The 24025-nt window shown below is 38.5% G+C and overlaps 1 protein-coding gene across 4 annotated transcripts in view; it reads left to right on the top strand.

Moving 5' to 3' along the window:
* Positions 1-24025, top strand: part of KANSL1 (KAT8 regulatory NSL complex subunit 1) — a 185758-nt gene that overhangs the window by 128978 nt on the left and 32755 nt on the right. For 3 of the 4 annotated variants that reach the window (XM_023553779.2, XM_064270985.1, XM_064270983.1), the window contains 4 exons: positions 1482-1623; positions 14524-14625; positions 20075-20190; positions 20972-21167. In XM_023553779.2, coding sequence (XP_023409547.1) covers positions 1482-1623; positions 14524-14625; positions 20075-20190; positions 20972-21167 — 556 coding nt within the window. The remainder of the gene's footprint in view (positions 1-1481; positions 1624-14523; positions 14626-20074; positions 20191-20971; positions 21168-24025) is intronic. The other variant, XM_064270984.1, reaches the window with a different exon arrangement.

Raw genomic sequence — 24025 nt, forward strand, 5'->3', positions numbered from 1 at the left:
TGTAATGATGGTTGGGTATGCACGTTTTCCATCTAGTCGAGTATTTTCAAATTAACTCTTCAAAAGTGGTGGTGCCAGTTTTTACTATTACTGGTAAGGTATGAATTGCTCTTTCCCATATCTCACCAGCAGTTGGTCTTATCAGACTTTGATTTTTTCCTTAATATTTTAACCAGATTCTAATGAGGCTTGGCATATTTTTATATATTTATTGGCCATTTCGGTTTCTCTTAGGTGATTTTCCTATCTGTTCATTTTTCTGTTAAATTGTCTTGTAGAAGTTTTGTTATATAAGTAAGAATTCTGTCTTTAATCTTTGGTTACATGATACAGATATCTTCAACCAATCAGTAGCTTGCCTTTTAACTTAATTAGGTCTTTTATTGTGTGTTGAAAATTAGTGTTTTTTGTCTCTTATTTAAGAAATCCTTCCCGTCTCTGAGGTCCCAAAGATAAGCTTCTGTTTCAATATTCACTTTTCAGATTTTGTAATTTGAAAATACGAAATTACGGAATTACAACATGAAGCAGAGAACTAAATTTACTTTTTTCATGTAATGAATCGGTCATTTCAATACCATTTATTGAGTACTTTATCCTTTTTTCACTGATGAGAATGCTTTCTCTTGTATATATATATCCAATTTTAAATTGTGAACGCCTGTATTGTTCAGATTGTTTGTTTTCGTCTATCCTTGTGCCAGTACCACACTGCCTTAATTATATAGCTTTACATTAAGTCTTGATATCTGCAAGTTTCCATCATACTTTCTTCAGAATTTCTCTGCTGTTGGCCCTTGTATTCCATGGGAATTTTGGGGTATGCTTGTCAGCTTCCATTAAAAACATTCTAGGGAATTTGAAATTTCTTTGAATTTATGGATATATATGCAAATTGTCATCTTAAAAAGACACATCTCTTGCCATTTATGTAGATCTTTTATGTCTTTCAAGTTTTATTATTTCCTCTGTGAAGATCTTTTATTGTATATAATCTTAGCTTTTGTTATTGTTGTGAATAGTGCCTTTAAAAAAAAAATGTTTTCTGCTTTCTTTGTTGGCCTATACAAACTGTTAGGTTTTGTATCTTGATCTTTACTCAGCAACTTTGCTGAATTCCTGATCAGCTTTACTAATTCGTAGTCTCTTGGATTTTCTATGTAGATAATCTCTACTCTTTATATATATCTCATTTAATGTAGAAAATGTTTCTAACTCCTAAGAAATTAAAGCAATTTCAGAGAAATTACTTGCCACAGGATCAGAATACCAGAAGGCATTTCCACCTAGTTATCTGGGATATATCTGTATCTGAAGGGTTTCATCCAAGTGTGTGTGTCCTTTGACATATATAAGTCTTGGATTTTTCTTGGCACTGGAGTTTGTCTGTATATGTGCCTTGGAAGTTTAACACCCCCGCTCCCCGTTTTGTATAGATGTTACTGCTACTCTTGGATTTCACTCAGTTTATTTCCTTTTAGGAGGCGCAGGTCAGAATGGAAATGGGCTGCAGACCGAGCAGCCATTGTTAGCCGCTGGAACTGGCTTCAGGCTCATGTTTCTGACTTGGAATATCGAATTCGGCAGCAAACAGATATTTACAAACAGATTCGTGCTAATAAGGTAAGGAATAAGTGTCTGGTATTTTTCAGCCCACCTGTAAACTACCAGTATCCCTTTTCTCCCATCTCCTCATACCCCTTCAATGACTGTTAACTCTCTCAAGGAGAATGGTTTAATATTAACTGATAGAGTTAATTTGTTCAGCGTCTGATGTTGTTTAGTATAGTACAGAAAACAGAATATAGTGTTAAATTGGACATGTGTTTAGAACAAAACATTTTGGGTATGTAGGCTAACGAGAAGCATAAAAAAACTTCATAATGGAAGTCATTGGCTATAACTCTCATATTTGTTATATTTATGGACAAGTGGCAGTGACTATTGAAGATTTTCCATCTTGTTGCTTTTTTGTTTAGGTATGTTCCTGTTGTACTGCTAAGCTTGCTTCCCTTGCTTTCTTGAAGAAAAAAGAATTTTTTTCTAAAAGATTATTCAGGCAAAATTAGACGTTGATGATTTGGATTTGGATTTGGATTTTTCTTGTATTCTGTCTGCAGAGGACTGATTCTCCAGTGTACAGTGTTTATCTTCAACAGTGATTGTATGCATAGTTTTTCTTCTTAAAAAAACTGACTGAGAGAAAGTCGTGTGCTTAGTTTCAGTTTGAGTCAGAGAGGAATATGCATGGAAAAGAAATCTATCCAACAAATATATTTGAGTGCCTAGTACGTACCAGGCACTGTGCTTCTTAGTGAGGTCACAGTGGTGAACAAAAATCGTACCTGCACAGAGTTTACATTCTTGAGAGGCTTTTTTTTTTTTTAATTAACTTGGCGTGCACGAACTCAACGACTTATCAATACATGGATCTAGATGAAGTGTCTACTGCTCCAAAAAATAAGCATCATGGCACTTTTTATAATCTTCTTTTTGTGCTGATGAGGCTTGAGAAAATTGCTGTCCTTTGAATGGGGTTCATTAAGTTAATTAGTAGGACAAAAGTTAAAGGGTGACCAACTGACAGGATAAATAAATTGATGAGGGTTTTTTATTTTTAAATTATAATGCAGTTTTACTTAAAAGTAAGTGCAGTATCACAACATGTAAGAATGTGACATAAGGAAATGCGTATGAATCCAAACCCCAATAATTAAAAAAAAAAAAGTTATTGTGGTAAAGTATATGTAAGAAAACATTATTATAAAGTAACAACTTTAATCATTTTTATGTATACAATTCAGGGACAGTAATTACATTTACCAGGTTGTATAACCATCACTGCTGTCTATTTTCAAATGTTTTTTTATTACCCTAAACACAAATACATGGGGTCACCATGAGTTAATCAACTCAATGGTAACTGGTTAAAGAGAAATTCCGTTTCTCTTTTCCCCTTCTCTCTAGCCCCTGGTATCCACAGAAAACTTCTGTCTCTATGTATTTGCCTATTCTAGATATTTCGTATATCTAGGATCATAAGATATTTGTGCTTTTGCATCTGTCTTATTTTGCTCGGCATTATGCTTTCAAGGTTCATCTGTGCTGTAGTATGTATCAGAACTTCATTTCTCTTTATGGCTGAATAATATTCCATTTGTAGGGATGTACCACATTTTGTTTATCCATTAATCTGTTGATGGACACTTGGGTGGTTTCTACCTTTTGGCTATTGTGAAAAATGCTGTAGTGGACATTGGTGTACAAATATCTGTTTGAATTCCTGCTCGCACTTCTTTTGAGTATATAGATAGTGTAACTGCTGGGTGATGATTAGGTTTGGAGATAAAAGTTGTGTAACCCAGTGCCCTCGAGTCGATTCTGACTCATAGCAACCCTATAGAACAGAGTAGAACTGCCCCATAGAGTTCCCAAGGAGCACCTGGCAGATTTGAACTGCCGACCCTGTGGTTAGCAGCCGTAGCACTTAACCACTACGCCACCAGGGTTTCCCAAAAAAAAAAAAAAAAAAAGGTGTATATATACATATATATAAAAGTTGTATAGCCTCCTGTATATAATCATTTAAGTTTTTTTTTCCCCCTAAAAATGCCACTGCAGAGTTTTTTCAGCTTCTTTCAAAAAGGGGTTTATGTATACCCACTGCCGTCGAGTCAATTCCTACTCCAGAAATATTCGGTAGTGCATATTATAATTGAGGACAAAGCCCAGAGGGCTTAGACCTTTTTTTTTTTTTTTTTTTTTGAAGCTCTAAGGGAAACAAATCAAGCCCTAATGTCTAAAAAAAATTAGCTAGAGCAAGTAAGGAATCAAGACTAAAAACTAAAACTAAAAATATTCACCACTCATGGTGAGTGTTTTGCTTTCCTTAGCTCTTCTTCACGAAAGAAATTTTAAGTGAGTTTTGTAAAGAGAGCTAAAACGGTAACTAAGACTAGCAAGGAGGCGACTGGATGATATATACCTACCCTGAGGAGAAAAACACAATCTCGCTTGGTTGTCGACACCTCCTCAGTGTTTGTTTTTAGGGTATTATAGTCAGTAGTTAAATGGGAATTTTTGTATTTGTTGTTTCATCTATTTTATATACATATACATTCATATCTATATTTGTATGTATTTATATATGTGTTTACATTATGAAACTACCATTATTTATGTGCCACTAAGAAATGATTTCAGTTAAACTGGAACATGCTATCACTTGTAGGATGGATCCTGACTTAAGAGAGATGAGATGTGAAAAATTATATCTTGGAAATAATGAAATACTGTGTATCCTTCTTAGGAGACTTGAGAAACATAGGAAAGTATAAAAGAACACCCTCCCTCCTCCCTCCAAAAAAGCCCTCAAACTCAGAGTTACCCACTATGAACTTTTTGGCATATTCTGCTTTTTTCTTTTTTTCCTCCTGTGAACATAATTTGCTTGAACATAACCATGTTAATACATGTGCAGCCTGAATGTTTTTCCATCATTGTGGGGGTAGGGGAGAACCACTATTTTTATCGGCTGTATTCTTGTGTTTTTTTAATTAAAATTATAAAGCATGCCATGATAAACATCTTTATCTGCATCAAAGGGCATGGATACCTTTACGTTTCTCATGTGTACTATGGCAGTGTGTGTCAGTTTATAGTCTCATTGAGTGTGTGTGAGAAGGTACTCAATTCATTTTTGGCTCTTAAGCTCATCACTCAGCAATAATGTCAGAGCAGTTTTGGAAAACTTTAAAAAGTCTTAGATATTTCTGAATATTTGGGAAGTGGTTGTTCTGGAGTTTTGTGTGTGTGTGTGTGTGTATGTATATATATATATATACACACATACATATATATTCCAAGAGTGTTATCATTCAGTGCATAATGTATTAGAGAAACACCAGACTTGGGCTAGAGATCTTTGGTTCTAGTCCTGGCTTCGCTACCAGGCAGATGTATGACTTTGGGAAGAAAAGCTTCAGTTTCTTGGCCTCTAAAACAAGACATTCAAGATAGTGTTTTGAGATAACATTTTCTCTCTGCAATCTGAATATACAACTTACGTTACAAAGCTGTGACAGGAAGAATAAAAACTAGAGTGATAGCCCTGATGAGAATATGTCGAGAAAATTCAGAATTTTATTAAATATTTACTTATACAGTGTCTTTTTCTGTAAATATGCCGTGAAAGTTTCCCCAAAAATACATTAACATGAATTTGGTCTTTATGTTAACACTATGGTAATAGAAGTCTTTGAGCACTTACTGTGCACCAGGCACTGTGCTGAGCACTTCCTATTATCCCCAATTTTTAAGATGAGCAAATGGAGGGTCAAGAGGGGTCAAGTTCACGGTCGTACAGCTAAGTGAGCGTAGAGCTGAGTATCTGACTTAAGAGCTATTGCCCAAGTTAACAGTAGCTTTAAGCACTTGGCTATTTTTTTTGAGTTTTTGAAATGGAAGGATTTATTTTTGCTGTGTTATAAAGTAGGTTTGTGTTCCCATTTTCCATCCTGCTCCCAGGTTTGCCAGATTTGCCTGGGTTGTACAGGCCTTTTTATGAGATGAATCTATGTTTGGTGATCAGTTGTGGAATTACAGTTTGTCTTGGGATAGGAGATTGGAGGGGTGGTGGAACCTTTTTCCCCGCTTCTTTTTAGGGATTTACTTTGTAGCATGCTAACATTAATTTTCTTAAAGTGGCTTATTCCAAAAACATTTGAGAACCACTTCTAGGTGGTTACCAGTTTCTATTGTGTCAGAAGTTAGATATTACCTTCCAAGCTGTTCCATGAGTCTTTAGAGCCCTTTTTGGGAATAATGATTCCTGTTGCTGTTTGAGGAGCCCTGGTGGCACGGTGATTAAAGCGCTCAGCTGCTAACCAGAAGGTCGGCAGTTCAAACCCCCTAGCCACTCTGTGGGAAAAAGATGCGGCTGTCTGCTTCCGTAAGGATTTACAGCCTTGGAAACCCTAATGGGCAGTTCTGCTCTGTCCTGTAGGGCCCCTGTGAGTCGGAATTGATGCGATGGCAGAGGTTTTGGTTTTGGTTGCTCTTTAGAGAAAGAATACAATTTCTAGGAGCTCTAGTCTTCTCCATACTTTTGTGGTGTTTTGATTTTCACATTGGTCAGCTTATTTATTTTTTTTTTTTAAGATATTCCCGTATCTTAAAGGAGTAAAGGAAAACAAGTATGTACCTTGAGTATGTACTGTATACAGGTAAGTTCATAAGTGCTTACCTTTTTTTTCCCCACATACAGTTTTTTTTTTTTTTTTTTACAGGCAGCCCCTGATCATGAACTTCAGACTTAGGGACAATTCTTCTTGTCCTTCAGTGTTATGTAAATTTTCCCCCACTTTGAGGTGATTGAACCAACCCCTATTTGTAACAAATCTTTCATCACAATTACCTTCACTTACTGTACACGCAGGTTTTAAATCATTGTAAAGTCTTCAAGCCTTTTCTTGCACTAACCAAAAAACCTGTTGCCGTGGAGTCAATTCCAACTCATAGCTAACCTGTAGGACAGAGTAGAACTGTCCCAAGATGAGGCTAAATAAGAACTTTGTGCACCTGTTCCAACTTACCTACACATTCTTAAAGACACACTCAGAAATGAATCTCGTTCGTAGCCCGGGACTGCCAGTATATTTGTTTAATGTTTAGAGTAATCTTATATTTTACTGACTTACTAAGAGGCAGAACTAAATTTGAACTTAGGGCTATTTATATGACTCCAAAGCATTACCGTTCTACCACACTCTGCTGTTATAGATCTTTGTCATCATTGCTCTGGAACGTGTTTGTTGAAACTTCATGTCTGGCAGATAAAACAGTAGGGAAGAAGCACAGGGATGGAGCTGGTTCTGTTGTTAAGGGGAGACTCCTTGTCTTAACACAACAGTTGTCAGTCAGCATCCATGTCTTGTACGTTATATTGTTCTGACTGGTCTGTGAAATTACACAGTCACATTGCAAACTAAGGATGGAAATATTATTGGGGGTGGGGAGGTAGAAGCACATTGAAGTTTCTGGATAGAGAAGGAGCTGAATGGAACATCAGAGGTCTAGAACACCTTTGTCTTCAAATTTGATGTAAAGAGTTGAGATTCCCATCGTAGTAAGTTACAAGGCATTTTCAACAGCTGTGTCTTGTCCAGGTAGCCCAGGTTGGTTCTTATGGAACTGGTCTGCAGTAGGCTTAATGATTCATCTTAAAACGAATTGCTCAGAATGATATAGGAGAGAGTGTGAAATTGCATCTTAACGCTGAATTGCAAATTAAGTGGTGGTGTTTTTTATCTTGTACTTTGACTCCATGTATTACCTGAAATTGGTCAGGGGAAGCAATTAACCCAAGTATGTTGTTGTTAGGTGCCGTTGAGTTGCTTCCAACTCACAGTGACCCTATGTACAACAGAACAAAACACTGCCCAGCCCTATGCCATACTCACAGTCGTTGCTATGTTTGCCCGTTGTTGTAGCCACTGTGTCAGTCCATCTTGTTGAGGTCTTCTTCTCTTTGCTGACCCTCTACTTTACCAAGCATGATGTCCTTCTCCTGGGACTGGTCCCTCTTGATAACATGTTGAAAGTATGTGAGACGAAGCGTCGTCATCTCGGCTTGTAAGGAGCATTCTGGCTGTACTTCTGGCAGTTTGTTCTTCTGGCAGTCCCTGGTATATTCAGTATTCTTTATCAGCACCACAATTCAAATGCATCAGTTCTTCTTCAGTCTTTCTTATTCATTGTTCAGCTTTTCATATGCATGTGTGGCAATTGAAAATACCATGGCTTGGGTCAGACGCACTGTAGTCCTCTTAAGTGACATCTTTTTGCTTTTTAACACTTTAAAAAGGTCTTTTGCAGCAGATTTGCCCAATGCGGTACGTCGTTATATTTCTTGAACGTGGCTTTCATGGGTGTTGATTATGGATCCAAGTAAAATTAAACCATTGACAACTTCAGTTATACAACTTAATTTCTTCTTCTTAGTGTTTTTTTCTTTCCTTTTTTTTCCATCTTGCTTTCTTGTGCTTTGTTTTGTAATCAGGCTTAACACAATTCCTTCTACCATTCTTTCCTTTTTTGTTTGGGTCTATTAAGACTGCATGTACCGCTGGCACATCCCAACTCCTTTGGTCCTTGTATAAATCACAAACTCACCTCAACCACCAGGGAGTTATCCAGACCTGGGCAGCCTGTGCAGGATCCTGGTCTGCCTCAGGGAATGGGGGTAAAAGATGAGAAGACAAATCTCAGATTTTTACTTTGGCCTCTGCTAGTTGCTGGCTCTTTCAGGGTACAGGAGCCCTGAGGTTATTGCCACAAGGGTTGATGCCACAGCTTGCTGCATTGACCCAGTTTAAACCCAGAATACTGGGAAACCCAGTTTTAGGGCTGTCGTGACAGGTGTGGTGTGGAACTTCAGGAAGTTTTCTTAACTAATAGTAATCTTTTCCTTTTGTGGCTATTAAACGTGATTTAAAAACTTTTTCTCAAAAAAACTTACTGTGGAGCATAGCAACCTGTGTACAGAAAAGGGCATAAAACATATAATGAGTAATTATAATTCAGAGTACATTGAATATATTTTGGGGAAAATCTAATCATGTAGACGTCTTCTGTAAAGCCTCACTTCCATAGGCCTCTTCAGAATTGGGCTCTACCTCTTTCTGCTCTCATACCACCTTCTGTAAACTTCTTTTGTAGCTCTGTCATTGTGACACTTTGCCTACCTGTCTGTCCAAGGCTAGATGAAGATAAGCTCCTTTATGGATGGAATCGATTTTACTTACTATCTGATTCTTGGGGTTTCACACTGCCTAGCACATGGTAAATGTTCATCAAATGTTACTTGAATGAATGAATTTTAGCTGCTTGGATGCTTTCTATTTCTTCATCTTCTTTTTTAGCAGCCTTCATCCTTTTTGGAATGAAGTATAAACCTAAAATCCAATCAAGTGTTTGATCTTGTATGCTATAGTGAATTTAGTTTCTGGGGGGAGGAATGTACAGATGAATGCTAACTTAATATAGCATTTGAGTACATATTTGCAAAAATAGGTTTGATTACAGCTAAGGTGCATAGGGAAACCCTGGTGGGGTAGTGGTTAAGTGCTACGGCTGCTAACCAAAGGGTCGGCAGTTTGAATCCACCAGGCCCTCCTTGGAAACTCCATGGGGCAGTTCTACCCTGTCCTATAGGGTTGCTATGAGTCAGAATCGACTCGACAGCACTGGGTTTGGTTTTGATTTTTTAAGGTGCATAGAAAAGACCTTTGAGTGGATTAACAGGAGCTCCATTCTTCTAGTTGCAGAAGCCACAAAGCTTAGCTCTGTCTCTGACCTCTGTTTCCTCACATCCCAGAGCAGCTTACTTGCGTAGCTGATTGATACAGCCAGAACCCAACCACTTTGGTCCAGGCAACTGCTTTTTGCTTCTGTATTTGCCCCCTTTAGTCTCTGTATAGGAAACCCTGGTGGTGTAGTGTTTAAGTGCTGTGGCTGCTAACCAAAAGGTTGACAGTTCGAATCCACCAGGCGCTCCTTGGAAACTCTGTGGCGCAGTTCTACTCTGTCCTATGGGGTTGCTGTGAGTCGTTTGGTTTTTAGTCTCTATATAGGGTCTCTATGAGTCGAAATAGACTTGATGGCACTCAACAACAAGTCTCCATGACAACACAATACTTAAAGAGGTGCTTTTAGATCATCAGTCAGGTCGTTTCCTTCTTTTGCTTGAAACTCTCCAGTGACTTTCCATCTCAGAATATAAGCCAGAGTACTCTTAAAAGTTAGGTCCTGCAAGACCTCACCCCATCTTACCTGTGACTTGGCTCTCATCATAACCTCTCGCATTCATTTTATTACAACCTCACCGACCTCCTAACACTTCCTGACACAAGTTGTCTGCTCCATTGAAGCCTTCGCATTGGCTTTTTCCCCCATATGTCCCCAAGAAACATTTCTTTCAAGTATTTGCTGAAATATCACCTTCTCAGTCCACCCTGCTGCTATTCATAAGGCTTTCAAGCCTCAAGTTGCAATAGTGAAGGATTGCATGGGGAAAATATTAAATGATGCAGGAAGCATCAAAAGAAGATGGAAGGAATACACAGAGTCATAATACCAAAAAGAATTAGTCAATATTCAACCATTTCAAGAGGTAGCATATGATCAGGAACTGATGGTACTGGAGGAAGAAGTCCAAGCTGCTCTGAAGGCATTGGCGAAAAACAAGGCTCCAGGAATTGATGGAATATCAATTGAGATGTTTCAACAAACAGATGCAGCGCTGGAGGTGCTCACTCATCTATGCCAAGAAATATGGAAGACAGCTTCCTGGCTAACTGATTGGAAGAGATCCATATTTATGCCTATTCCCAAGAAAGGTGATGCAACTGAATGTGGAAATTATAGAACAATATCATTAATATCACCCACAAGCAAAATTCTGCTGAAGATCATTCAAAAACGGCTGCAGCAGTATATCGACAGGAAACTGCCAGAAATTCAGGCCGGTTTCAGAAGAGGACATGGAACCAGGGATATCATTGCTGATGTCAGATGGATCCTGGCTGAAAGCAGAGAATTCCGGAAAGATGTTTACCTGTGTTTTATTGACTATGCAAAGGCATTCGACTGTATGGATCGTAACAAACTATGGATAAAACTGCAAAGAATGGGAATTCCAGAACACTTAATTGTGCTCACGAGGAACCTGTACAATAGATCAAGAGGCAGTTGTCCAGACGTAACAAGGGGATACTGATTGGTCTAAAGTCAGGAAAGGTGTGCATCAGGGTTGTATTCTTTAACCATACCTGTTTAATCTGTATGCTGAACAAATAATCTGAGAAGCTGGACTATATGAAGAAGAACGGGGCATCAAGATTGGAGGAAGACTCATTCACAACCTTGCTTGCTGAAAGTGAAGAGGACTTGAAGCACTTACTAATGAAGATCAAAGACCACAGCCTTCAGTATGGATTACACCTCAACATAGAGAAAACAAAAATCCTCACAACTGGTCCAATGAGCAACACCATGATAAACGGAGAAAAGATTGAAGTCGTCAAGGATTTCATTTTACTTGGATCCACAATCAAGAGCCATGGAAGCAGCAGTCAAGAAATCAAAAGACGCATTGCACTGGGCAAATCTGCTGCAAAGGACCTCTTTAAAGTGTTGAAGAGCAAAGATGTCACCCTGAAGACTAAGGTGCGCCTGACCCAAGCCATGGTATTTTCAACTGCATCATATGCATGTGAAAGCTGGACAATGAATAAGGAAGACCAAAGAAGAGTTGACGCCTTTGAATTGTGGTGTTGGCGAAGAATATTGAATATACCATGGACTGCCAAAAGAACAAACAAATCTGTCTTGGAAGAAATGTGGGCAGAATGCTCCTTAGAGGCAAGGATGGTGAAACTGCATCTTGTGTACTTTGGACATGTTGTCAGGAGGGACCAGTCCCTGGAGAAGGACATCATGCTTGGCAGAGTACAGGGTCAGTGGAAAAGAGGAAGACCCTCAACGAGGTGGATTGACAACAGCAGCTGCAACAATGAGCTCAAGCATAACAACGATTGTAAGGATGGCGCAGGACCGGGCAGTGTTTCGTTCTGTTGTGCATAGGGTCGCTATGAGTGGGAACCGACTCAACGGCACCTAACAACAACAACAACAACAGTGCACCCTACTCTGACCACCCAATATGAAATAGTGTCCACTCCCACTTTCTGATCCCCTCACTGTCTTTTTTTTTTCTTTAGCATTTATCACCTTCTTATGTACTATATAAAATTTTCTTATTCATTATTTATACTCTCTCTCCCCCAATACTAGAATGTAAGCACCTTGAAGAATGGATTTTGTTTTGTTTTAAATAGGTAAGGAAGGATAGGTCTCTCATTTCTCTCCTGTGTCCCCAGCACCTAAAAAATGTTGATGAATAGATAAATGAAAAGTAGATTGATTGCGCTGAACTGAAAGAAAGAAAGAACAAAACAACTTTAGCTATAGTTCTGCCATGGACTGGCCTATTGAGACATGTATGACCTTGGACCTGCATCCTCTCTGGGTCTATAAAATGAGGGGGAATAGGTGGTCCCTACCAGATATCATAATACTTTCTCAGAAGGGATCTTTGTAGTCTCTCTGAGAGGTATTTTTAGAAATTATTAAGTAATTTAAAAAGTCTTCCTTTTGGAGAAAATTAGCTGCTGTGTCCTGTTTTTTCCTACCCACCTAATAATAAAATTGAAGGAGTGATTTTATACCTAATAGTTGGAATTATTTAGACTCCTAGCTATAATTAACGTGAAAATGTTAATATTTTCCGGTTCAGGGGGGTGGGGGGAGGCGAACTCTAAACCTAAAACCCGACAAATACTTGTTATGTATTTCCTTTCTTGATGTATGACTCTGTTAGGAGAGGATATGGGAAATATATTTGTATTTTATCCAAGTCTTCAAGGTATTTACCATTAGTTAACATTTAAACACAAATTGAGACAATAGTAAATGAAATAAATACATAATTTGGCCTAATGTTTTGCCCTGGAAATGAGATTTAAATCCAGAGAGGGTAAGATACGTCAGGGGCAGTGATGGCTCATTGGTAGAATTCTCAGCTTCCATGCAGGAAATCCAAGTTCTGGCCAGTGCACCTCAAGCGCAGCCATTACCTGTCTGTCAGTGGAGCTTGTGTGCTGCTGTGATGCTGAACAGGTTTCAGCAGAGCTTCTAGGCTTAGACTAGGAAGAAAGACCTGGCGATCTGCTTCTGAAAAATCAGCCAGTGACTCCCAGTGGTCTGATTTCGTTGTGCATGGGCGTCACCATTAGTTGGTGGCCGACTTGATGGCAGCTAACAACAATAAGGTACAATCACTGTGCTTTGGGAAGTCAGGCAGTGTAGATAAAACACGTAGGAGCTCAGTGAACTTAGGGACATTTTCTGGGAAGGAAGTAAGACTTGGACTTGCAAGTTCTTTTGAAGGATGAGTAACAGTTTGAACAGATAAAAAAATTTTTTTAGAAGGGCAGCATCAGTATAAGCAAAGACTTAGGAAAAGGTAGTATTGTATAACAGTTAAGCTTATTTACTGTCTACTTTGTAATAATCTCCACTTCCTGAACAGCAATAAGAATCCCACATACATTCACATATTTGTCTAGAAGATAATGAGATTTGGGGGAAGGGGGAGCTGGTCCTTTTTTTTTCTTTTTGTCATAGAGATTTTGAGTTAGAAGTACTCCGGGGATGGATCAGTTGATTCAGTGGCTCGCTAAAGCCTGTGTCACAAGGGCCCAGGGTGCTCTGAGATCCCACCCCAGACTGATACATCACAATTTCTAGAACCTGAAGTCTATATTTTAGAATGTTCTCTGGGGGGTTCTCATGCAATGCCAGGGCTGATGGAGTCTAGTATTTTTGTTCTTAGAGCTTGCGTTAAGGGCTTACCAGGGAGCTTTTGAAAAAATGTAGACCACCAGGCCCCAGCCCCATGTGTACTGAGTAGTTTGATATTGGACCTAGGCAAGTATAGGTTGATAAGTTTCCCCAGGTGATTCTAACGCAGAATTTCCATTGAGAACTTAATCTAATCAGATCTCCTTATTTTCTAGACCAGGGTAAGCGATCCGGAGACACAAGGCCCTGGTCACTTGCATCCTACTCTTCCTGTTAAAATTGTCATAATCTTATTTTGGTCACCTCTTGTATTCATCAAGATAGGAGGGATTTGTGTGGTGTTTTGGGTTTTGTTTGTTTTTTCATAGTATGCTGACTTCTGCCTTTATAAAGCTGGATACGTACCTACTATAGAGAGGGCTTGGGGGTTGTTTTAAATTTCTTTTTACGTGGTGAATGTAAGTTCTGAATTTGAAACTGTCAAGCAGGAACTTAATCTGGAGTAGCACTTATGCTTATGCGAAACAGGTGCCTTTGGGTAGTTTTTTTTTTTTTTTTTTTTAAAGCTCTTGGTTTCTAATATATTGCAGGAGCTGTTCATTTTTCTTTCACCCTATAGTTTTATTTGCTCAAATACAGTTGGTCAAGCCCATCCTTTACAATAGTAGCACTCTTGCATTGGTAATCCTTAAACCACGTTTGTGATCAAGTTAACTAGAGAAACGGCATTGCCGGCGTTAATCCAGTAGAGTCTAGTTAACAGTATAGAGAAAAATACCATAACCCATGTGGAAAATATAAATGAGAAATGTTAAATAGCTGACAAGCCATGCAGTCAAGTGAAAGAGAGCTACATTTATATGTGTGTGTGTGTGTGTGTGTATATATATATATATAGCTACTGCTGGACCTTTTGTTAAAGTATCACAGTAGGAAAGCAGAGCTGTTGATTGTGTAGTTTGTTTCTGAACCATAGGATTAGGGAAAAGGCCTCTAGTGAACTAGTCTTCTCCCTCTCCCCAACCCTTTTGAGATGAACTCTTGTTAAATTTTTAGTTTATCCCGTTCATTTACAATGTTTCTCTCTTCTCGGTCCCACAGGGGTTGATCGTTCTTGGGGAGGCACCTTCCCCAGAGCACACAACAGACCTATTTCTTCCACTTAGTTCTGAGGTGAAGACAGATCATGGGACCGATAAACTGGTAAGTGTAAAAGATAGAAAAGGGGAAATGAGTGAGAATTCAGGGTGTAGCCTAGGAGCATAGTTTTGTTTTTTTGTTTTTGTAACTAGGGTCCATACGTTGGCTGAAGGAAAGGAACTGTATCGCCTTTTATCACATGACATTTCAAAATCTGAGTTACTGAATAGGGCAACACAAGGCCCCTTCAGCAGCTGTGTAGCTGACCTTGGAATTTAAAAAAAAAATTTTTTTTTTTCTCCTAACTCTCGGAAACCCTGATTAGGGCTGCTAACCAAAAGGTGGACAGTTCACATCTACCAGACACTCCTTGGAAACCCTATGGGGCAGTTCTACTCTGTCGTTTAGGGTAGCCATGAGTCGGAATCGACTTGATGGCAGTGGGTTTGATACCCGCCCCCCAAGACACCACAACCAGTGGCAGCGTAGCATTAGGGAATGTTTTTGGGAATCGGGGGAGACTTAGGTGTGGCTCTGGCTCTGCTCTTTAAATTATGAGTTAGCCCAGCCAGTCTCCTTGCATTTGCAAATCAGCAAAGTTTGTTATACTTTATTGTTACCATTGTTAGCAGATCCTGTTACTGTTGTTAGGGACAAACCACTAGCAAAACTGACAAAGACGAAAAAGAATAAACAAAAATTACCAAATATGAGGAATGAGAGAGGATATCAATACAGATCCTGTGAATGTAAACAAATTTGGGCCTATAAATTTAGCAGCAGAGGAAATATTCACATTCCATAAGAGACATAGATTATCCAACCGACACAAAAATATATAGGCTACATGAGTAGCCTTTTGTTTATTAGAGAAATTAATTCATAATCAAAAACCTTCCCACAAAGATTTAGATGATTTCTCTGGTAAGGAAGAAATCATACCAGTCCTGTCCAAACGCTGTCAAAAAAAAGGGGAATCATTTCTCAACTGATTTTATGAAGCCAGCATAGCCTTAATACCAAAACCTGACAGAGACATTGGAAGAAATTATTTTAACCAGTATTCCTCATGAACACAGAAGCAAAAACCCTTAGTACAATATTAGTAACTTGAATCCAGCAATATATAAAAAGGATAATGTAACACAAACAAATGGGGTTTATCTCAAGAGTGCAGTCAGTGTTTGGGTAGCATTCAAAAATATGCTTGATAGTATTAACATAATAAAGGAAAAAAACATGTAATCATCCCAATGGCTGCAGAGAAGGCATTTGATAAAATTTTAGTATAATAAAAACTAGGAATTAAAAAAAAAAATTTTTTTTTTTTCTCAACCTGATATAGAATTTACATGTAAAACCTATACCTAACATGATATTCTTGGTGAAAGATGATGCTTTTTTGCCTGTAATCAGGAACAAAGATTTTCTTTTCACCTCAACATACAGACAGGAAAGTGTTATAGTTTCCTAGGGCTGCCATAGCACTTAAAATGACAGAAGTTTCTTGTCTCGCAGTTCTAGAGGCTAGAAGTCCGAAATAGGTATTGGCAGGGTCATGCTCTCTCCAAAAGCTCTAGAGGAAGCTCCTTCCTTAGCAGCCATTGGTATTATTTCGCTTGTTGGATGCGTCACTCCGGTCTCTGCCTTTGTCTTCGCATAGCTGTCTTCCCTCTGTGTCTGCCTGTCTCCTCTTCTTAAGAGGATTAGGATGCACACTACTCCAATATGACTTTCATGTTAACTGATAACGTCTTCAGAGACCCTATTTCCAAACAAGATCCCGTTCACAAGTATTGGTGGTTAGGATCTGAACATCATCTTTTTGGAGAACACAGTTCAATCCATAACAGGCACGCAGCCCTATTTTACATATGCAGGAATTGAAGCCTGGGAACTTGGTGGTAGTGGAATTCCCAGAAGTGTTCCATTTGCAGTTGAGTACAATTAACTGGCTGTGGCTCTAGTTGATGGAAATGGCTGGTATACTGTTTATAGGCCAACAGTATTTTGGTGATTTTAAGCAAAATTATGCTGAGTGTCAGTGAGATGGGGAGCTTGAGACATGAAATAATTCGCGCAACATTAAAAAACTAATTTATCTTGGACCAGAAATAAAACTTGAATTCCTGACACCCAGTTAGACTTTTCTTTTGATTTTTGAGAATTTGTCGCAAAAGGGAATAACTAACCAAAACTGAACTGTTGAACTGTTAGAGATTTTTCTAGGCAGATGAATGCAGTGCATTTAAGACGATGTTATTTCAGTCAGGTATGGAATTACTTGAATAAAGTAAAAATGGATGCATAGAACGTATCTTGCAGGTAGAGCTTAATTTGAGTTTTTAAGTGTGTGTCTTTGTTTTTACCCCTTCCTTTCTCTACTTTTTGGTAAAATAAAATCTAGTGGGCATTGGTTTCTAGATCCCAAAAAAATCTACCGCATGAGACCCCTTAATTTAATCTAGCTTTTCTTTAAGGGGCTCTTAATTGATACTTCATTGATCTGGCTAAGAGGATAGAGTAATGAATCAGCCAGATGCCTGCTTTCCATGAATAACAAATTTGAATCTCACTGCTGTGTTAATCATTTTATTCCATGCACGTGGCCCTTTCAATCAGGGAAAAATCAGTTCAGCAACCCTCCTTGCTACCTCTAAGATTGCCCCAGAAGGTAATTTCCTAGGCCCTTTCTTTGGAGAAAAGGTAGATTACAGATATGTTGCGCCTACCACTTCAACTGTTCTACTCTTTTCTTTCGAGTTGTGGGTTTTTTGTACCCTCGGAGTACATCTGAACACCAAATAAAATTCAAAGGGAAGCTTCTATGATAATCCCTACTGTCTGATAAAAGAGTTTTAAGTACTTATATCCTTTTTCTGGTTTTTTTCTATTGGATGACTCATGTCTGAGTCATGCTTTAGTTTTCAGAAAACTCAAATGATGTAAACCACTGAGGTAGTAATGATTAAGTTTAAATTAGTATATAGATTTAACATTTCTGAGGCATTAGTTAATGTTTCACTATATTATCTCTTAATGTCTTTGCAGCCTTTTGGATTGAAAGACAGAGTGTGTGCACTTTTCCTTCAGGCAGTATGAATCTGTTTAAGCTCTAAGTGAAACTTAATGTGTGCGCCGTGTCATCGCCCCCCCCCCCCCCCACCACCAAGATAGAACAACCATTTGAAAATTTGGGCTAATATTTTAAGCCCTTTGAATATGAAGTAGAAAGTGTGAGCTTAGTTGCCCAAATGCCCTACTTTTGCTTCTCGGTGTGATTACAGGATTTCCCAAGGTCTGTAAGCAGATCCCTCCTGAATTTTCAGTGTCACCTCACATGACTGGGAATCGGATCCAGACCCACTCTGGAGTTCACTCTTCAGATGACTCTGTGTTTCTTATTCTCAACAAATATTTATGCTAAATAATGTTTTTCCTGTTGACTTCAATTTTAATTTTGGGGCTGAATTACCCCAGGAAGTTCAGATTCCTCTTAAAAATCAATAAAATTCACATTGTAGTGGCATTTAAATTAATACATCTATGGGCATGAAAAAAAAAGATAGGCTTTTAGCTATGATTAACTGTGAGTGGTGAGATTACTGATGCTTTTTTTTTGCTTTATTCTTCTTTAGACTTTTTATAAGAAACATAAATTTGTTTTGAAACGAGATTTTGTTAAATAGCAACATTTTGTTTAGTCTTTGTACAGTTCATTCCCTCATAATCCCTAAAAAAAATCAACCCATTACTTAGCACCTTGTAGAGCATGTAGGTATATAAATCAGATCACTGTCATAATTTTATGCTAAAAGCTAAAATTTGTAAAACTCTGAAAATCAGCATGTCATTAAAAAGTTCACACACAGCGTATTCATGTTGAAAGGAAACTTCATTGTAACTGTGCTTCAGACACTGACTATTCAGGTTATTGACAGATACCATTGCAGTGATCACCTTTATTTAGATTTTTGGGAATGTGTTCGTGGAGTTTTCCCTTGAGGATAGATTTCTAAGGTTTAGTAAATACTTTGTCAGAGGATTTGAACATCTTTTATGGCTCTTGCTATTTAAGACCATATTGCTTTCCAGAGAAAATTAGTGTACAGTTTAAGGCATTGAGTCTGCACAAGATTTCCTGTAATTTTTGCAGCATGAATTAATGTCATTGTTGAAGGTATCTGTACTACCTTCGTTTGACTTTCCCAAGGCCTTGCAGCATACTAAATGATTGGGCTGTGTATTATGATCTGGCTTCTTGGGTGATTTGTATTCTTAAGACTTCTACATTGTTATCTTCCCAATCTACCGTCATTTCTTGATATTTGTCTAGCATCACTTTTAGGTCTACAGGTGCTTTGGTATTTTCTCTTTGGGGGTATGGAGATAAAAAGAAATTCAGCAATACTGATAAGTAAAATTTCAGCCTCATAATAGAGACTTTGAAATGAGCTGGTATCTTTTAACGGCGGGAGAGGGGGGATTTCATACACTCCAGAGCCAGTTTGAGAATAAGGAGCCAAAGACGAAACAGCCTTGCTGTGGTGTTTCAGCAGCCCCCAGAGCTGTTGGGTAACTGCATGTGTGGCGTTACTGCCTGTGCCTCAGAGACTTAATATGATGAGCGTCTCATAGCTGCCCCTGTCCCTTTTAAGCCTATTGCTGTTGTTGAGTCCAACTCATTGCAGCCCCATGTGACAGAGTAGAACTGCCCCATAGGGTTTTTTTGTTTGTTTGTTTGTTTGTTTTTTGGTGGCTGTAATGCTTACGGAAGCAGATCACCAGGTCTTTCTCCCACAGAGCCACTGGATGGGTTAGAACTCCCAACCTTCAGTTAGCAGTCAGGCACTTAACCATTGTACCTCCAGGGCTCCTTCTCTTGAGCCTAGTAAATAAATAATTTGTTTTGAAATAATGAAGTTGAAGCTTTGTCAGATTCTTCCCTATCTCCCTTGATTATTTTTCTATTCTAAGCTTACATTTGATTTGTATAGTCTAAAGACAGTAGTTAACTATAGCATCAGGTAAATCAAATCACTTATTTGCTGAGGTTTTGATTTTTTTTTTCTCTTCTATCACAGAAATATACAAAGGTTTTTAGAAAACAAACTTCCCCCACACACTGTGAAGTTAAGCAGAGATTAACTATATTTAAATTTCACCTTGGTTGTCTTGTTACTGAAGTTAGTGTATCTTTCTTAACCCTTAGTTGGAGGCTCATGTTACTTTGTCATTGTGTTGCTGAGCTTGTGTTCCATGGAATCCTTGTGGTGATTTCTCTGTCAGTAGGCACTTACTACTTAGTCTTTTAAATATTTGGGTTCTCCCAGCCCCCAAGTAAAAGCTAATTTTTTAATTTATTTTCTTTTTCCTCAGTCATATAAGTTCTGTTTTTCAGGTTAGTCATCAGAAGTTTTAGTTGCTTCATGTAAATGAAATGTTGCTGCTTTTCAGGGAGAGATGCTGTTGGTTAAATGTCGATAAATGTATTTTTCTACCCTTTATTCAGATTGAGTCTGTTTCTCAGCCACTGGAAAACCATGGTGCCCCTGTTATTGGTCATCCTTCAGAATCGTCTACCAAATCATGTGGAACACTGAGACCTGTCAACGGAGTTATTAACACGTACGCTTTGTCTTTCCTATTTCTCGTTTGTCACATTTAGTAGACTTGTAAAAGCTGAGTTTGGGGCTCTTAGGGATCCCTAGCCAGGACTGACACTGGTTTAAGAAAGCAGAAACATTATTATGTACGAATATTTTGTATGCATCCTACAGTAGCAAGTATATTTTAATTAATATTCGTAATATGCTCCCTTTTACTTAATATGGTCTAAAATGAACTGAACACAGAGAAAAAGGTCCTACCATTATTTTGAATCATTGTTGGTCCTGGTCGTAGAAGAGTTCCTCAGAAGTGTTTACAGAAATTCCTGTACTCCAGCAGATGAGATCTCTAAAGGCTGTTTGTCAATTTTAAAGAAGGTTCAAGGTATCCCTATACAAATGAGCAATATGTACACATCCCTGAAAGTCAAGTTTCATAGGATGACTGGTTCTAAGGCATCTCATTTACATTTGCAGGATTCATCGTTTTCTTACCAGTTGCTTACCAATTGCAAATCTGTAGAATTTTACTCATGCTTTTGTTGAAGAGAATTCATCACTAGAACTTGAGTTCATTTATTGACATTCGTACTTGTCAGACATGATGAAGTTAATGATATGCACCCAGAGCCTCACAGATAAGTACAGACAGACACAGTGCACACACTTAGATTAGCCAGAGATGACCTGCTGCTTCTCTTGTGTCTGAACATTTGCAAGTAGAGGAACTTAAACCAGTATTAGAGGCTTTGTTTCCTTGGGTTCTCTGAGAAGTGAATACTTTTCTTCCCCTTACGCAGTCTCCAGCCTGTCTTGGCGGACCACATTCCAGGTGATGGCTCTGATGCTGAGGAGCAATTACATAAAAAGCAGCGACTGAATCTCATTTCTTCATCATCTGATGGCACCTGTGTGGCAGCCCGGACACGTCCTGTACTGAGCTGTAAGAAGCGGAGGCTTGTTCGACCTAACAGCATTGTTCCTCTTTCCAAGAAGGTCAGTACCAGTGAGAGCTGGTCATTGGCAAGGAGTGAGCCAGACACTCAGAGATTTTAGTCTCATGCCAACTTTGGTTCACTTAACTAGTGTTTTCCATATGGGCTGACCACCAGGGTTTCCTGGGGAGCTTTTAAAAAACACTGGGTTCCGGGGCCCTATTTCATAGAGATTCTGATTGAGTAGCTATGGAGCTGGGCTTGGGAATTTTGTTTTACAGTAGCATAAGGCTCCTAGGTGACTCTTCAGGCAGGTTTGGAAACTACTGCCTTGCGCTGTTTAGTAGAAGTGGGCGAGGGGACTTTTAAGTGAAGCTATCAAAAAAAATTTTTTTTTCTTTTTTTATCGACACTGGTTTTTTTTTGTTTTTGTTTTTTTTTTTAATCAACACTCTGAAGGAAAGTTATGGGCCTTCTCACCTGCACTATTATTGCTGGAAATGTTAGTGTAGAATGCTTTGTCTTAGACTAAGAATTTCCATTAAAATTTCTAAATTGATGTTACTATAGAAATGTTTGTCTTCACATAGAAAATGGAATCACAACTGCAGAAAACTTTTAAATTGATTGCTTGCTGACTCTTGAAATTACAGAGTTGGCTTTATTCCAAAACTAATAAAGAAATACTCCAGTAAAATTAGTAGCATGCAGTGGTTAAGAGCATTAACTTAAAAGACAGTAAACTTGGGTTTGAATCTTGGTGCTGCCTGCCACTTAGTCATTTTGTGATATGGAGCATCTTAACCCCCAGCCCCCAACCCAAGGCTCAGATACCTCATGGGATTGTTTGAGGATTAAATGAAAATAAATGCAACACTCTTACTGGGGTGTGTGGCTGATAAGTTCTAATTACAAAGTGGCTGTTACTGTTATTTTGTTCATTCACTCATTCAACAAATACATATTGAGCTCCTACAGTGAGCTGAATCTGTTCTAGGCACTGGGAATACAACACAAGACAAAAGCAAAAATCCTTATTCTCGTGAAATACTCTGATGGAGAAAGAAAATAAATCAGTGAATGAAATACACAGTACGTCGCATGGCAGTAAGTACTGTGGAGAAAGGTGCAGCAGGGAAAGGGAACTGAAAGTGCCGAAAAGTTCAGATCAGAGTTATGGAGGTTGAGCCTTGAGGCATTCTAAGATTAGAGGTGTGAAGAACTCAGCAGGAGTAAATAATGAACTGTAGAAGGAAAACTAGGAAAGTGTGGTATCCTGGAAGGCAAGTGAAAAAACTTTCTGAAAGAGTGATCTGTGTTGGGTGTGCTGATAGGTCAAGTAAGATGAAGGCTGAGAATTAACTATTGGATTTGGTGGGGCCAGGGTCTCTTTGGAGACCTTGGTGAGCAGTTTTGCTGGAGGAAGAAAGGTAATTAGAGCAGGTTCAGAAGAGAATGTGTAGGGAGGAATTGAGAGAGCCATATTGCTGTAAAGGAGAGCAGAGAAATAGCCTATTTGACTAAAGGGAACTTTTTCTTAAGATGGAGCTATCACAACATAATTGCTAATGAAGAAACTGGCAACAAAGGAGAGGGGAGAATTGCTGAACAGTTAATACTTGAACAGTGAATTTTCAGTGATTGACCTGTTTTATTCTAATATATAATGGTACTATACAACTTTGCCATGATCTAAAGTATATAAATTGGAATCAGTATGATTTCTGTCCTCTTTAGTCCTCAGAAAACCCATTACCGTTGAATCGATTCTGACTCATAGCGACCCCATAGGACAGAGTAGAAGTGCTCCATAGGGTTTCCAAGGCTCTGATTTTTACAGAAGCAGACTGCCACATCGATGTTTTCTCCCGTGGAGCAGCTGATGGATTCAAACCGCTGACCTTTTGGTTAGCAGCTAAATGCTTAACCACCGAGCCGCCAGGGCTCCTTCTAGTCTCCAGACTCTGCCTAAAGTACCAGAAATAGAAAAAGTAAGATTTTATAGATTTATTATATTGACATTGGATTTCTTAATTTTTTATTAATAGCCATATAAATATAAATTATTTTCTGAAGGATTGGGGAGTTTCTGGAAAAGCAAGAAAATACCTTATCGTCACGTGTAAGAAGGTAGTCATTGGTTATACCCTTGATACTTTTTACACAGAGTGCTTTTACACCAAAATAAATATGTAAATAAATGAAAAAGTCAAAAAACAAAAATAAAGAAATAGTAGCCTTCCTCTGTTTTGGCAGTTTGCCAGCCATGGTGTCATGACACCTAGGGGTGTTAAAAACATTTTCTAAAGTATTTGGTAGCCTCCTGCGTTTTGTTTTAAACCATGGAATAGCAAACTTCTCTTCTTGATTTTGACAGTAGTTTGTTCTGCTCCGTGCCTTCAAACGAATGTACTTTGAAGGTCTGTATAAAATTTTCAAAGACGGTTCAAGGAGAAGACATGTAAGGCAAACTAAAGACCATTTGGTTCTAGTGCCATTTTCTAAAATAGAGTCATTCTGACATACACAAAAGTAAGCTGTGTGGAAAATAAGACAAAGAAAGAAATTGAGTTTGGGAAATAAACCGTTTGCTGGGTATAGCAGAAATGCTGGAGTTCTGCCAAAGGTGGAGTCGGACACCATTCCTTCCACCTTGATTGCTCACTGTCTCACATGGGTCCTTGCTCATGATGTACCCTTGGTAATATTGGCTAAGAAGCAAGCATCTTGCTTTCCAGCATCTTGATGTACTTGATCTGCAAAGCAATTTGACAAAATTGCGAGTGACGTCAATGTTCCAGGTGTTATTCAGGCACCCAGGATTCAGTGGTAAAAAAGACAAAGTGCTTTCCTTCCTGGAGGTGACTTTCTAGTGGTAGAACTAGTCAGTGGAGAAGTTACAGATAATTCATTTTCCAA

The sequence above is a fragment of the Loxodonta africana genome, chromosome 18 (assembly GCF_030014295.1).
Source record: "Loxodonta africana isolate mLoxAfr1 chromosome 18, mLoxAfr1.hap2, whole genome shotgun sequence".
NCBI lineage: Eukaryota > Metazoa > Chordata > Mammalia > Proboscidea > Elephantidae > Loxodonta > Loxodonta africana.